This window comes from Merops nubicus, unplaced genomic scaffold, assembly GCF_000691845.1.
Source record: "Merops nubicus isolate BGI_N331 unplaced genomic scaffold, ASM69184v1 scaffold4172, whole genome shotgun sequence".
NCBI lineage: Eukaryota > Metazoa > Chordata > Aves > Coraciiformes > Meropidae > Merops > Merops nubicus.
Genome location: NW_008594117.1, coordinates 25,781 through 38,934, shown reverse-complemented (window position 1 = coordinate 38,934; position 13,154 = coordinate 25,781). Strand labels below are relative to the sequence as shown.

The window sequence follows — 13,154 nt, the reverse complement described above, 5'->3', positions numbered from 1 at the left end:
GGGGGGAAGGGAAGAGTGCCCAATCCTGCCAGAAACCAGGAGTGGGTACCTGCTGCATCCGCAGGGATTCCAGTTCCCTCTCCAGCCGGGTCCGCAGCCTGTGCTCCAGCTGCTCCCGCTTCTCACAGGCTGCCTGCAGCTGGACCAGGGCCTGCTGCATCTTCTCCACCTTCTCAACATACACCTGCTTCTTTTTGAGCTGAAACAAAGGAAGAAAAGGCAACAGAAGTTAAATAAGGTGAACAAGTGAGGGAGCTTCTGGCTTTGCACGCATTGCAGAGCACAGAAACGCGTGGCCGAGTGATCTGTTGGAGCAGGTCCAGAGGAGGCCACAGAAGTGATCAGAGAGCTGGAGCATCTCCACTGTGAGGACAGGCTGAGGGAGTTGGGGTGGCTCAGCCTGGAGTAGAGAAGGTTCCAGGAAGATTTTATTACAGCCTTTCCAAACTTAAAGGGGGCTGAGGACAGACTTTTTAACAGGGCCTGTTGCAACAAGACAAGGGATGATGGTTTTAAACTAAAAGCAGATTTAGACTGGTGAGAAGGAAGAAATGTTTGACAGTGAGTGTGGTGAGCCCCTGGCCCAGGCTGCCCAGAGAGGTGGTCACTGCCCCATCCCTGGCACCATCCCAGGTGAGGTTGGCCGGGGCTCTGAGCAGCCTGCTCTAGCTGGGGATGTCCCTGCTCCCTGCAGGGGGTTGGACCAGATGACCTCTAAAGGTCCCTCTCAACTCAAGTCATTCCATGATTCTGTGACTGCTGTCAGGGTTCTTTGGGCACCTACTCTGGACTCCACACTCAGGACTGTACAGGTCTTTCCCACCCCTGCCCTCCTGACAGGTATATTTGTTCTTTTTGTCCTCAGCGACCCCATGGCAATGCTGGGGAAACTGAGGTAATTATCCCTTGCAAATGACTGAGAGCAGCAAGGGGCTGGAAGGGGCATCTGGGGTCATAGTAGGAAGTGTTTAAGTGACTTGACACACGTTATGAAGGGCACCATAGCAAAGACAGCATTTAGAGCTGGTCCACAAGTTGGGAACACTTTCCAGTGCAATACTGACCATTGCTGGCAGTGTTCTTATGAGGTTAAGCAGAAGATGAATTAAAATTTCCAAGATCCTATTCCAGTCCCATAACAACAAAATACTGAACAGACTCAAAGCACACAGTAGACATGGCCTGTGCTCCCTCCACACTGCAGCCAGGTTCATTCTAGCAGTCTGGATGTTCACCTCAGTCATTTTGGCCCAGTGTGACTGGAGAGGTCCTGCTCCACTCCCTGCCCCTGCCCATCCATCCTCCTCCATCATTCACCCTGCAAACCAAGCTGCTATCCTGCCTCGTGACAAGCAATGGAAACGACCACGCTGAGACCCCAAATAACTGTTTTTAGCAAGGTTAATCCACCAGTCAGGCAGAACAAAACCAAACCAAACCAAACTATTAAAAAGAATAAAACAGACGCAGGGCCCAGCTTTAGTCTAAGATATATAGAACACTGCACACCTACAGACACAATTTTCTGTTAAGGAAAAGACTAACCAACACAGTTAGCTGCTTTCTGCAGTAAATCCAGGCTACTGCTCTTTTACCTTTGTCATAAACCCTGAAATACAAAAATAGCAGGAAGAAGGCAACTTTTCCCACCAGTCAGAGCCAAATTCTAGAGACTCACCAAAATGTAAAACACAGAGTCCCTTATGTGAGTGCAAAGAGCTGCTCTACAGCTTCATGGAAGAAAAGTCCACTGAGGGATATTAAAGACAAAAGACACCACTTTTGGCTCAGAAATTCCTTCTTGGAAGCTGAAAGTATTCTGGGAAAGTATCACTGTTTTTTGGCCCCTTTCTGACAGTGTTCCCCAGGAACCAGCTTAAGTTTCAGCAGAGGCAGGATCCCAGGCTTGCTGGACTTTGATCTGAACAACATGAGCCGCTCTTACATCGCACCTTCCTTCTGCAAAGGTCTTATCATGTGTTTCCTCAACATTTTCCCTGTTCATAGTCCTGTTCCTTGAGGCAATCCAGAGACTTCAATGTGAATAGCAGAGAGAAAAAAGTCTCCAAGCACTATTAATCCCAGACATGGTATCCTTTTCTTCTCTTCTCAAAGTCAGCAGGCATCTAATCTCACAGCATGAATGTTGCTGCCCTAGAGGATTTTCCCCAAAGAAGTATTTTATAATAAAAGTTACAATAAATAGTGAGTAATCCAGCCAAAGGCCTTCCCACCAGAGCATGTACAGTAAGAAGGTATTTTTATTCTTTGGTTGCTCAAGATTTCAAGCTTATTTGGAATGGGAGGGACAAGAATATTTTAATACAACTTAATATTCCACTGCTGCTCTGCAGAAAATCAATAAAAATGTTACACTTAATAGATCTTTTTATCCCAGATCACAGTGCTTAATTTAAGCTTTCTCAGGCTCCAATAAAGTAGATTAATGTGCTAGTTTTGAACTTAGATTAATAGCAACTCAAAGTAGCTCTGTAACTAGCCCAAAATGATAAACTATGAGTTAGCAGCAGAAGCTAGAAAGGGAGAGCAACCTGCAAAACATCATGCATCGAGCTGAAAAACCACCTTGTGAGAATCTGCTCTCTTCCTCCACTCTTCTGTAGAAAAAATTAAGGCAGGAAGGAAGGACATTTCAACTCTTCTCCCCTACCACAAGGCATTTAAATTTCTGAGAAGGTTTCTAACACACAGGTAAAATTCTCCTTGCAGAAGGAGCCTCTGACATTGTACTAGTTTCATAATTAATAAACCTGAGTGTGCGTTTGTGTGGATTAGTGTTTTGGCCTCTTTTCAAAGAATACCAAGAGCCCAGCCAGAAAAAGAATTAGGACACAGAAATTCCACTGAAATATTCACTTTGAAAGTGCTCCCCTCAGCCAAACCTGCAGGTGAAATGTTGCAACACCAGCTGTTGCCCAACTTACCAGCACTGCCTGCACATGCCTAACTCATGCACCAGACCCAAATACAGGCACAGCTCGTTCAGTGGCTTTTCATAAAGACAATTTCCCCCCCCCTTCACAAATTACACTTCATCTTCCAGCATCAGGAAGAATTTGGAATGTTAGAAAATTTAGGTGGTGTGTGTGTATTTTTTTTTAATGGCTGAAAAAGGAATTCATTCAGGAATTTCTCAAATCTTTACAGTTTTTTGGAACACAGAAGTTCAACCAACAAGCTTTTAAGGCATGCAGGTGCTCCAGACAACTCAGCTTTCCTAATGTGCCTTTTGACACAACTATCCTTTATATATCAGATTGTTCCATCTCATGCACTCGCTGCACTCAGTCACCTCACTGCATATTTTGGCAGTGTCATTCACTTCCAGCTCTGCCATCTCTGTGTTTGTGAGGAACAATTTACCTTCCTGTGATCCAGCATTCTCCAGGAGTGGTACCAATGAAACCTAATTACTTTTTTTTTTAAGTCTTTCTGGCCTGATCCATCTTCTCAACGTAATGAGAATAATTCCTCCAAGCACAGAAGGATTTCATTACCATAAATTGAGAGTATGATCCTGTCTTCCCCAGACAGGAATTGGAAACAAATTCCTGAGTATTGCCAGGATGCTGCAGACGTAAGTGTGATGGGAGGAAGAAAAAAAGCAGCACGCTGAGGCTTGCTCTTGGTCATTTGCCACAGATTCCCCACCCTCTCTCTTCCAGCAAAGGACCAAAACTGGCTGCTCTGTGCCAAGGGCCACAGAAACATCTACCATGGGGGAGATGGCATCACAGGACGCTGGGACTCCCCCCTGTGCAGCAGGCCCTGCCCTGAGCACGTGCTCTGGATAAGAGTTCATTCCTGAAGCTTCACAGGGACGCAGTCACGCCCTTCAGTGTGTAATTTTAAATAAATTGGACAAGATAGTCATTTTCCTTTTGATGGCACTTCATTTAACTAAGCAGCAAGCTCAGGCTCATGTAATGTATTGTAACTGTTTTGCCTTGAAGGGTGCTCTGAAAACACAGAGCATTTTCCTCATAATAATATCTTGTTATAACACCTCTTTAAGATGGGAAGGTCTCAAATAACTTCAGTGCACGTCTGGGAGCTCAGCAGAGCACTTCAGCATGACTGCCTCTTTCATCATGGCCATATCTTCTCCAGGTCAACCCCTGACTGCTTTGGAAAATGTCCTAACTGAGGAGCAGAGGTCAGGCTTTAATTCCATCAACAAGATTTTCTAATTAAACCATTGCAAACAAGAATTCTGCAACAAGACTGAGGACAAGAAAAATCAGGAAGGCAAGGACTGGCTTGGGATCCTGCAGAAACTGAGCAGGCAAAAGTGTGAACTGATGTAGGGAATACCCCTGCAAGATTCCCTGGCCTCTGAATCAAGTATTTCTGTCTTTATTTCCTCTATCCCTTGTCAAGATTGCTTTCTGCAGTTGAGAGCCAGCTGGGAGAGGCAGGATGTGCTTGGGATTCAGAGGCTTCACTGCTCAGAAGAGCCTGGCTGACCTGAAGAGCAATCTGTTGGCAAGTCAGGCAGAAGGATTTACTGCCTGAAAATGCCTACACAGATATCCCTGAACTGCAGGGCCTCCAGCAATGGAAAATGAATCAACCACCCTAAACAAATACACTAAACCTAGAAAACTGAGACTAGTCCTCAGAATCTCTTTGGAGGAGAAAAGACTTCCTACAACAACGGAATGCTTTAGGCTTCAACAAACCACACAACCTCCTTCACGGATCCCAGGTCCTTGCAGAAGAAAGGCTCTGAAGAGGGCATGGAGGTGTCATGCACACAGCACAGGGAGTGGGGGCATACAGGAATGAGGAATTTTCACTGACAAGACCCTGGAAGCAAGGGAGGTAGAGGCTGTAACATCCTCCAGACTGGAGCTGCCTCAGTCCTGGACATAGCAGGTGAGGTGGAAGGAAGGATCTTCTTTTGTGAAGAGATTCATCGTTTCCAGATGTGTTACTCAGAAAAAGGGTTTTTCTGGGGAAGAAGAGAAGACTTCCTGCACAGCTAGCAATGATTCAGAAGCTCTCCCAGGCCTTTGGACAAACCAGCCATTAGCCTCTTCATCTTGGACAGCTCCTATTTCAGCAAACTGGTAACACTCGTCAGCATCTGCTTGTCTCCCACCCACTACTTCTGATGTCTTCAAAGTCTTTTGCTTAATATATTCAGGGTGTTTTCATTACATTCTGGGTTTATCCTAAAGCTGAATCCATTCAGATGCAGCTGAAAATGTGTCTCCCCACAAGAATTTGCCTGCTATGGCAAAAATGTAGTGAAAATAAAGACAGCAAGCACGTTTAAGCCACCTCTCCCTCTTGCAGTTGGAATATGTTCCTCTAGGATGCCTTTGAACCTTCAGTGTGTTTGAATCCAGGCCCAAGAAGGCACTGCTGGCCCCAGCAAGAGCTCGTGCTGAAGCAATCTGGCAACACCACCCTCTTGCTAGGGAATAGTGTTTGTTGCATGGGAATGTCACCGTGTCATCTGCCTGTTTGTTTGTGTTAAAATAAGTTATAACTCTCAAAGTCACATCTGGAAAATTACTACCAGGCAGAATATGAGCATTAGCTCATATTCAATAAAAAGCCAGTCAATAAAAAGCCAGTTTTGTGTTGTTATAAGAATGCAGGTCATTAGAGACACACGCAGGTACTGGTCACAGGGAAGAGAGGGAGTCTTCTCTCCACCCTACCCATCCATGAACGATAAGCCATCCATAAAGTGCTCCCTTTAAAAGCAACTCTGTCCTGAAAGGAGTAGTTGTGTAGCTCTGAAAGTCTAAGGGTTTCAGTGAGACAAAGCTGTGGAGACTAGGAGTGTCTTTTTATAGACCCAGAGAGTGACTGGAAAATAACAGACAAGCCTTCAAGCACACAAACTCTCCTTTGGGTCTCTTCCTGACAAGCCAGAGCTCTGCTCTGAAAGCATCTCAGACACAGCATATAAAGTACCATCAATGTCAGCTGGAAATGAATGTTTCTGCATTTTCCACAGACAGAACCCTCAATGTTATCAGAAATAGTGTGCTGTTTCTCTCCTGAGTGGGAAATGAACATAGTAGCTTAGCTCTGATATCTGCTTGACGTTGAATGGCTGATTTTCTGCTGAATTTTCTGATGGGTGAACCTTACAGCTTCTAAATGCAAGCTACTTGTGGAAAAGATATTTCATTTAAACTTCTTCCCTTCCCACAGCCCCCAGTTTGCACCCATGAGAGAGTATCCCTGGCTTCTCCTTCCAGAGCAAGGTGTGTGCACGAGGGTGGCAAAGAGTAGATATTTATATCTTCTTAGCAGTAGTCACTATTTTTCTAAGCTGTTTCCTTAAGGCATTCATTGGCCCAAGGTACTCAGTGGCTTCTAAAGTTGTGGAGCAAAGAAGTACCAGTTACACTCCTATAAAAAACCCACAACCTTTTTTTAATTTGAAGTGTGGTCTTCCATGGTATGAAATACCAGGGTAGGCAGAAATTACTAAGTTTAATAAAAGGTCTGGAAATTACTCTTTTTTTAAGTGTAAAAACATAGCAATTGTACCCTCTACATCCAGCAGCTGTGGTTAGATAAAAGTATTTGGAACCAAACTCCCTCCTGCAATATTACACAGCTGGTAAGGACTCAAAATAAGGCAGCCTTTACCCAGAGGCTGGTCCATCATAGCAAAATGATCATTTTTTGTTGCTTTTGCTGCAAATATTATTATCACTAACCATTTCTGGCCTGATGTGTTTTAAGCCAACATGCATTTTACCCCAAATGTATTCAATTTATCTCAAATTTATTGCATGTAATGAAAATAATCTGAATTTTTCATTTTAAAAAACACAGACTAATACTTCAGTAGAAAATTTAAGCTGCTGACTTAAACATAACTGTGTAACATCCACTAAAGGGAAGAATGAAAATGGGGAAATTAAAATAGGGATTAATAACTGAGTATGCAAAGAAGTAGTAAAGTTTTAGTATTGCACATAAACTGTATACATACTTAGTAAGCCTGCTTGTAGACATCTTTAAGTTTGTTTTAAATACTCACAATCACTCATCCTTTTTGGCACTTCACAGAAATAGACTTCACACTACCTAAGACTTTAATGGCAGTTTGTTCTAAATTTGAAGTCATTTGACCCCTGCTAACAGCCCAGAGGAAGCATTCTACAAATGGCTTCTACTTTTGCTTCCAACTGCTTCACACTGTACTTTGGTATCTCTAAGTTCATTCTTTTCTCCATCATATTTAGCATCCCTTTCCCCCTCCCTCCCCTCTAACTTGGATGCTAAAATCCAGGACATATAAAAGCTCTCAGAGCTCCACAGGAGTAGACAAGAATCTACATTTTACAGATGAGTAGTTACAAACTGGAAATTCAGGCAAAGGATTGAAAAAAAATAATCTGGAAGTTCCAATTCCAATGCAACATTTAAATTTGGCTAGAATGATAGATGGCTAACAGCCTTCATCAGAACGGAAATATTCTTTTTATAAAGGATCTGATGAATGTAAGGCAGGTTCACTCTGCTTCATAGGAAGTCAAAACGGAAGGGGAGAGAGAAAAAAAAAGCTGAAAACTTACATTACAGGATGCAACAACTGAAATATGCACACACACCCCCAGGGCCTGCGCCAGAGCGGCTGCCAAGCTGGAGTGTAAGAAACTCCACCCTCTTCTGCAGGACCAGTTTGGAAATTCCTGGCAATTACAGGGACTAGTAACTCAGATTAAGCTGGCAGGAGCAAGAGAAATAATTGACAAATTGTTCATATATCTTGGTCGCTGGAAGTCACTAACTCAGGCTGACATTTACAGTCCCCTGAGCAGTGTGCTTGGCCGTCTTCCGCAGCGTCACCACACAGCTCGGGGATTTGAGAGGTTCCCACAACTTCACACTAACGAGGCAACAAATGCTGCATAATCCTAAGTATTTCATTAAAAAGCCATCTGGGAAACCTGCAGAAGTGACTCTTTACCCCTTCTGTTTCCCCTCACCTCTAGGAAAAGGCAGAGTTAATTCCTGCTCCCTCGCTGAGACACTTCCAAATTTATCTCCAACAGGAAGGGTGGCACTTCCTGCGCTCCGTGGGACTGGAGCAAAGGTTGGATGCAAACGACCACAAGCCCTCACACAGGGCATGTCACTCCATACCAGCACATCTGTGGGGTTTAAGCAACCTAGCTCAGAGTTCCTTCCCTATTTTACTCTTCTACCTAGGCAGAAATACTTCACAGCAACACCAAAGCCAACTCGCTGAGTAAAATGAGAGAGGTCTTTTGAGAAGAAAATGTACAATTACTCTTACCCCTAAAGGCTTCCACTTTCCTGTGAAGGAGCCAGTATTAGTGCCTACACTGAGGCTGAACCCAGCCAAGTGCTGAGTGTGCTGGCCTGGCTGATCACAGCCTCCAAGCATGTGAAGAGCTCCAGGGAAGCCACAAGGATGTCCCGTGTACTTAAAGTTACACATCAGCCTTTCAGTCTAATAAGGTGCTGAAATCTGAATGCAAGCCAAAGAGCTCCAATACAATGCAGGATCAAATGACACAAGAGTTTTAGAGCCAAAGAGGATCATGTCACATTTAAATTGGCCTATAACCTAATGCTCCCTGTCCCCCTGAGCAAAAAAGGTGCAAATCAGCCCTGCCAGGAGATGCTGCAATTTTAGTGAAATCATCTGGCTAGTCAAATGTGTGCAAGGCTGAATGTGGCCAGTGATATTCCTCTGACTGTTCTTTTGTTTATTATAATTTGTACTGCACAGAACCCAGCTCCCCACTGGTGGGCCACAGCCTGGTGATGCTTTGTGCTGTAGGAACAGAAGCTCCCTGCCCTCAAAGCTCATCAGGACTGGGAACAAGAGCTGGAAAAACACATGTAAGGCAGGCAAGTAGACAGTCTGGCAGCAGGCTTGGCCTAGCCCCTGCCAACCATGTTGTGAGCATCACAGCAAGGGAGCCTTCAGAGCAGCCTTGCCAGTGTTAGCAGTGAAGGTGAGCACAGTCTGGGAGAAAGCACAGAAATGCTTGTTTGGGGTGGGGAAGATGGGGTGGGTTGGAAATTGAGAAGGACAAGGTAGGAGACAACCTCTCAGCAACACGGGGAAAAGGGCTGGGTGAATCACGAGGGGCCTGGAAAGCAGAGGAACTGCCTGAATTTGATGTGGTGGGGAAAGGAAAGTGAGGTGGAGCGCTGGGGAAGAAGGCTAGTAAGGTATAATGGCAACAACATCCTGAATGAGCAGAGGAATCTGGGAGGGGAGAGGCTGAGGGAGGGCTTCCATGAAGCCAGACATTAAAGAAAGGGTATTGCAAGGGGTAAAAATTAAGGAAAGAAACACAGGAGGGTTCAGGGGAAGGGCTACTGAGGCAAATACAAAGCTTAGAGGAGAGCAGGCTAAAATTAGGAAGGCAGCTACATCTGTACCTGGGAAAGGAGGAAGGCAGGCAAGACAAGATAGGAGGATGTGCACTTTGTATTTGATCATTCTTCCTCTCTTGGCACAGTGAGGTCCTGAACAGAGAGAGAAGTAGAAGCAGACAAGGGAAGGGTTTGAGGAATGTCTCTGGAGACAGCAAGATGCAGGTGGACATAGGCACAGCGCTCAGCTGATGGCAGAACTGAAGGAGGAGGGAACAAATCTGTGGTGGAGGAAGCGTGCTTGGTCAGGAGACTTCCTCCAGAGGCTCTCCGTGGAGGAAGAGTAGGAGTAAAGGAAGCAGAGGCTGGGAGGGGGAAACGGAGCCCTTGAGAGGAAAGGAGTGGGCGGGAGGGAAGGGGACGGACACCGTGACGCAGAAGGGCAGCGAGGTGAGAGCTACGTGTGAGTGGCAGGGACAAAAGAAAGTGCTGTGAAAGCTGCCCAGCTAAGCAGCTCAAATGCCTTATCCCCTCTTGGGAGGAAGGGGAGAGAAAACAAACAAGGTCATGCCCAGCTTATTAGGAATGCTGGGCACACACGGTGATCTGCACTGTGCAGCACGACAACCTGGTGTTAGTGGAACACCTGGCAAGGGGACAAGCTGCATTCACTTGGTATTAGTTAAAAGTCCATCCAGATCTGAATTTCTGCCAAGTTCAGAAGCTTGCCAGGGCTGGGATTTCAGTTCCAGCCCACTTTTATCAGTTGAAACAAAAAGAAAACAAAACATGGCTGCTTAGACAAAAGTACTTCCAAGGAAATACAGATTTGTGGCTTATCTGTGCACAGTTCAGTGGTTTAGCTAACCAACACAAAGCCAAGCTGATATAAACAGCTTTGAAGAAAGCAGATTTCCTTACAATTTGCACAAGACAAACTCGTTCCCACAGTCACTTTTACTGGAATGCAAGCCACCCTCCTGTCTCTCTCCCAGCACCCTTACCTCCTCCTCCAGTTTCACCACCTTGGCCTGAGCATTGTTCAAGGCCTGGTCTCGGATCTCGATGTGTCGCCGCTGGTCCTCGTTGGTGGAGCGTGCAGCAGCCAGTTCTATTTCCAGTTTCTCTTTCTCCCTCTGGGTTTCCTTGTCTGTTCAAACAAAGGGAGAGATATCAAGGGACAGCACTTGTCTCCACCCAACTTTCAGGAGTCTTTCACTCCAGAGGTGAAGGAAATATTGTACTGGAACTTCTCATAAGAAAGAGAATGCAAATCTAGTGCTCGGGGGGGAAAAAAAAGAGTACAGGGCTTTCAAGGAAGAGAAGGACTTGTAACCCTGAAAAACAAGCATGGTACCTTCAAGTCACAATGTGCCACAGTGCTAGTGAGAAGGAAGAGAAGGTGCATCACTCAGTACAGTTAGGTAATTTGCTCTGATTATGCAGATGGTTAGTGAAACTTGGCACCTCTTTACCTCTGAGCTTTCCAGGGTGGAAAACAAGCTGGGTGATTTTAATATCCCAGGCTGGGGAGAGAAGATGGCAGACTTCTGTGCCTGAAGAACTTGTGCTCCTCTGCTGCACGCTGACCCCAGAGAAAGGAAGGCTGTCTGCCTGGGGCAGCTGTCCTCCTTCTCAAAGTAGCACCCAGTTGTGGCACTTTGCTGGCAGCACCATCAGAGGGGTCAGAAAAGAGGTGAGTGATGAGGCTGATCCTCAGCCTGCCCTTAAAACCGACCCCCTGGGTCAGAACTGAGGCACGTGCATCTGTTCCACCACTGCTCAAAGAAGACCTGCAGCTCAAGAAAGCCTTTTGCCCACCACTGAGCATTCATGTCTGATGCTTTAAAGCCACCCCAAGGACAGCAGCCAGTCCTTTTCTCTCCAGAAAGAACTGGAGCCAGCAGAAGCAGCTATGCTGTGTGTTTCAGGAACAGGGGAACTGCCTTCATAAAAAAAAATAAATAGGATAAAATAAGGCTGGAGACTTTATCACACAGGGTTGTGAAGCAAAGCCACAACACAGAGCTGATGTCCTCTGTACATGTTGGCATCCCCAGCTCAAGCCAACCAGCTACAAAGATAACATTAACACGCTTGCTGGATACATAACCACAGAATACTCCCTGGAGTGATCTACACCCAGCACTGATGGCACCAGAGAAACTGCATTCCAGAAACCAATATCCCACGACAAAGGAATGAGGACAAGGAGTGGAAGGCCTGAAAAACAGGAACTAGATCCTGGGTGTTAAGACAGATTGCATATGGAATACACAGGCCCGTTTGTGCAAGTGTATGCATAACTATATTTACAGGACCACAATTATTCCTTTTCTTCTGCCAGCAGAGAGCCAGGAGCAAAACTTTAGCAACACAGAGTAGCTAAAGATTCCCTTCTGCTAGGGAATCAACGCAGCCCACACACAGGTTGCAAAACAAACCTGTCCACCAGCAGCACCCAGAGCTCTGCAGAGCAAACCCTGACTGCAGCCCAGAGCCAGCCTGTGACACAATAGATGGGGACAAAGACTAATGTCACCACCTGCCTTCTCTTTTCCTGGTCTCTCCCATCCCAGTATTTCTCCTCCACCCAGGAAACGAGTTGCTGACAGCATCAGCACTACTGCAGAAAATGGGCACAGATGAGACGGAGTGGCATTATGCCAGCAGGTATCAATCAGTGCCAGCAGGCTCTTTGTTAATCTGCCAGGGCTGGCAGTGGGGCTTTTGGAGGTTTTGTTCCAGACCTTTCCTCAGACGAGTAGTGCTTCACTTGACAAGTGTCTCCAGCAGCCCTAGAACTGCTGGGACCCATGAAATGTAGCATGGTGGTTTCCACGTTCATCCAAAAGGAGAAATGGAGTGTGAGGCCTCCCAGCTTTGACCCTCCCACCTCTCGGGGTCAACCTAGGAACCTCAAAGTCCACCCAACTTTTAGTTTCACTAAACTCACAGACTTTCCACTAACACCAGCAGTTTTGATTTCATACCCTGAGAGCCAGCTGCTTGCAAGGTAAGCCACAAGGAGTAAGCTAAAGACAGCACAAGAGAGGGCTACCAGCATTTGTCAGAGTAGAAGCAGTGTGTCTTACACCACAGAAAATCTCTATTTTGCAATTTTATTGCATTACCTTTCTGTGTAACAATGGGAGAAAAGTGAGCATTGTGAGAAGGGTGGAGTACACTGTGGGATGAGGGAAAAGTTGGCTCGCTGCCGTCGGCCTCAAGACATTTAAGTACAAAGGAAAAGCAGCATTTGGCATCCATCATTTTGGTTTGCCTTGTGATAAATCCATTGATGTGGACAGAATTCATGACCCTCACCCAGGCCAGCACACTGCAGGCAGTGTTCAGCCCCTTTAGTTTTGCTGAACTGGATAGGGCAGTGGCAAATTAAAGAGGAGACAGGAGTCCTACCATGGTCCAGTCCCACTGGCCTTAACTCATGCCAGGACTCCTGTCAGTCTGGAAAGGTTTAATTCCAAAGCTTTCAGGGGACAAAATAGGTGGACAAAATATCCCGTGCACAATGGGGTAAACACTAACCTGTTTGCTTTATGGGCTTAACCCTAAGTGCACAGTTAGCAGTCCTCCCCAGGCTGACAGGAGCATGACTACTGACCCATAATGATTCTGTAACTCACTTTGTGCAAAGAGTTGAGAGATGGTTTTCCGATTGTCCTCAGACCCCTCAAATTCCTTCTCTGCAAGCTGCTTGTTGGCTGTCTCCATACGTTCTGCAAAATTTTTCAACAAAAGAAACACTAAATAATTACAAACTTTCAAGCATTAAGCTA

At 45.7% G+C, this 13,154-nt stretch overlaps 1 protein-coding gene across 1 annotated transcript in view; it reads right to left on the bottom strand.

Annotated features, from left to right (window-relative positions):
• Positions 1-13,154, bottom strand: part of AMOT (angiomotin) — a 31,970-nt gene that overhangs the window by 6,630 nt on the left and 12,186 nt on the right. Inside the window, exons 5-7 of the mRNA XM_008935627.1 lie at positions 13,002-13,094; positions 10,359-10,504; positions 50-199 (exon numbers count right to left, since the gene is read on the bottom strand). Of these exons, the coding sequence (XP_008933875.1) occupies positions 50-199; positions 10,359-10,504; positions 13,002-13,094 (389 nt within the window). The remainder of the gene's footprint in view (positions 1-49; positions 200-10,358; positions 10,505-13,001; positions 13,095-13,154) is intronic.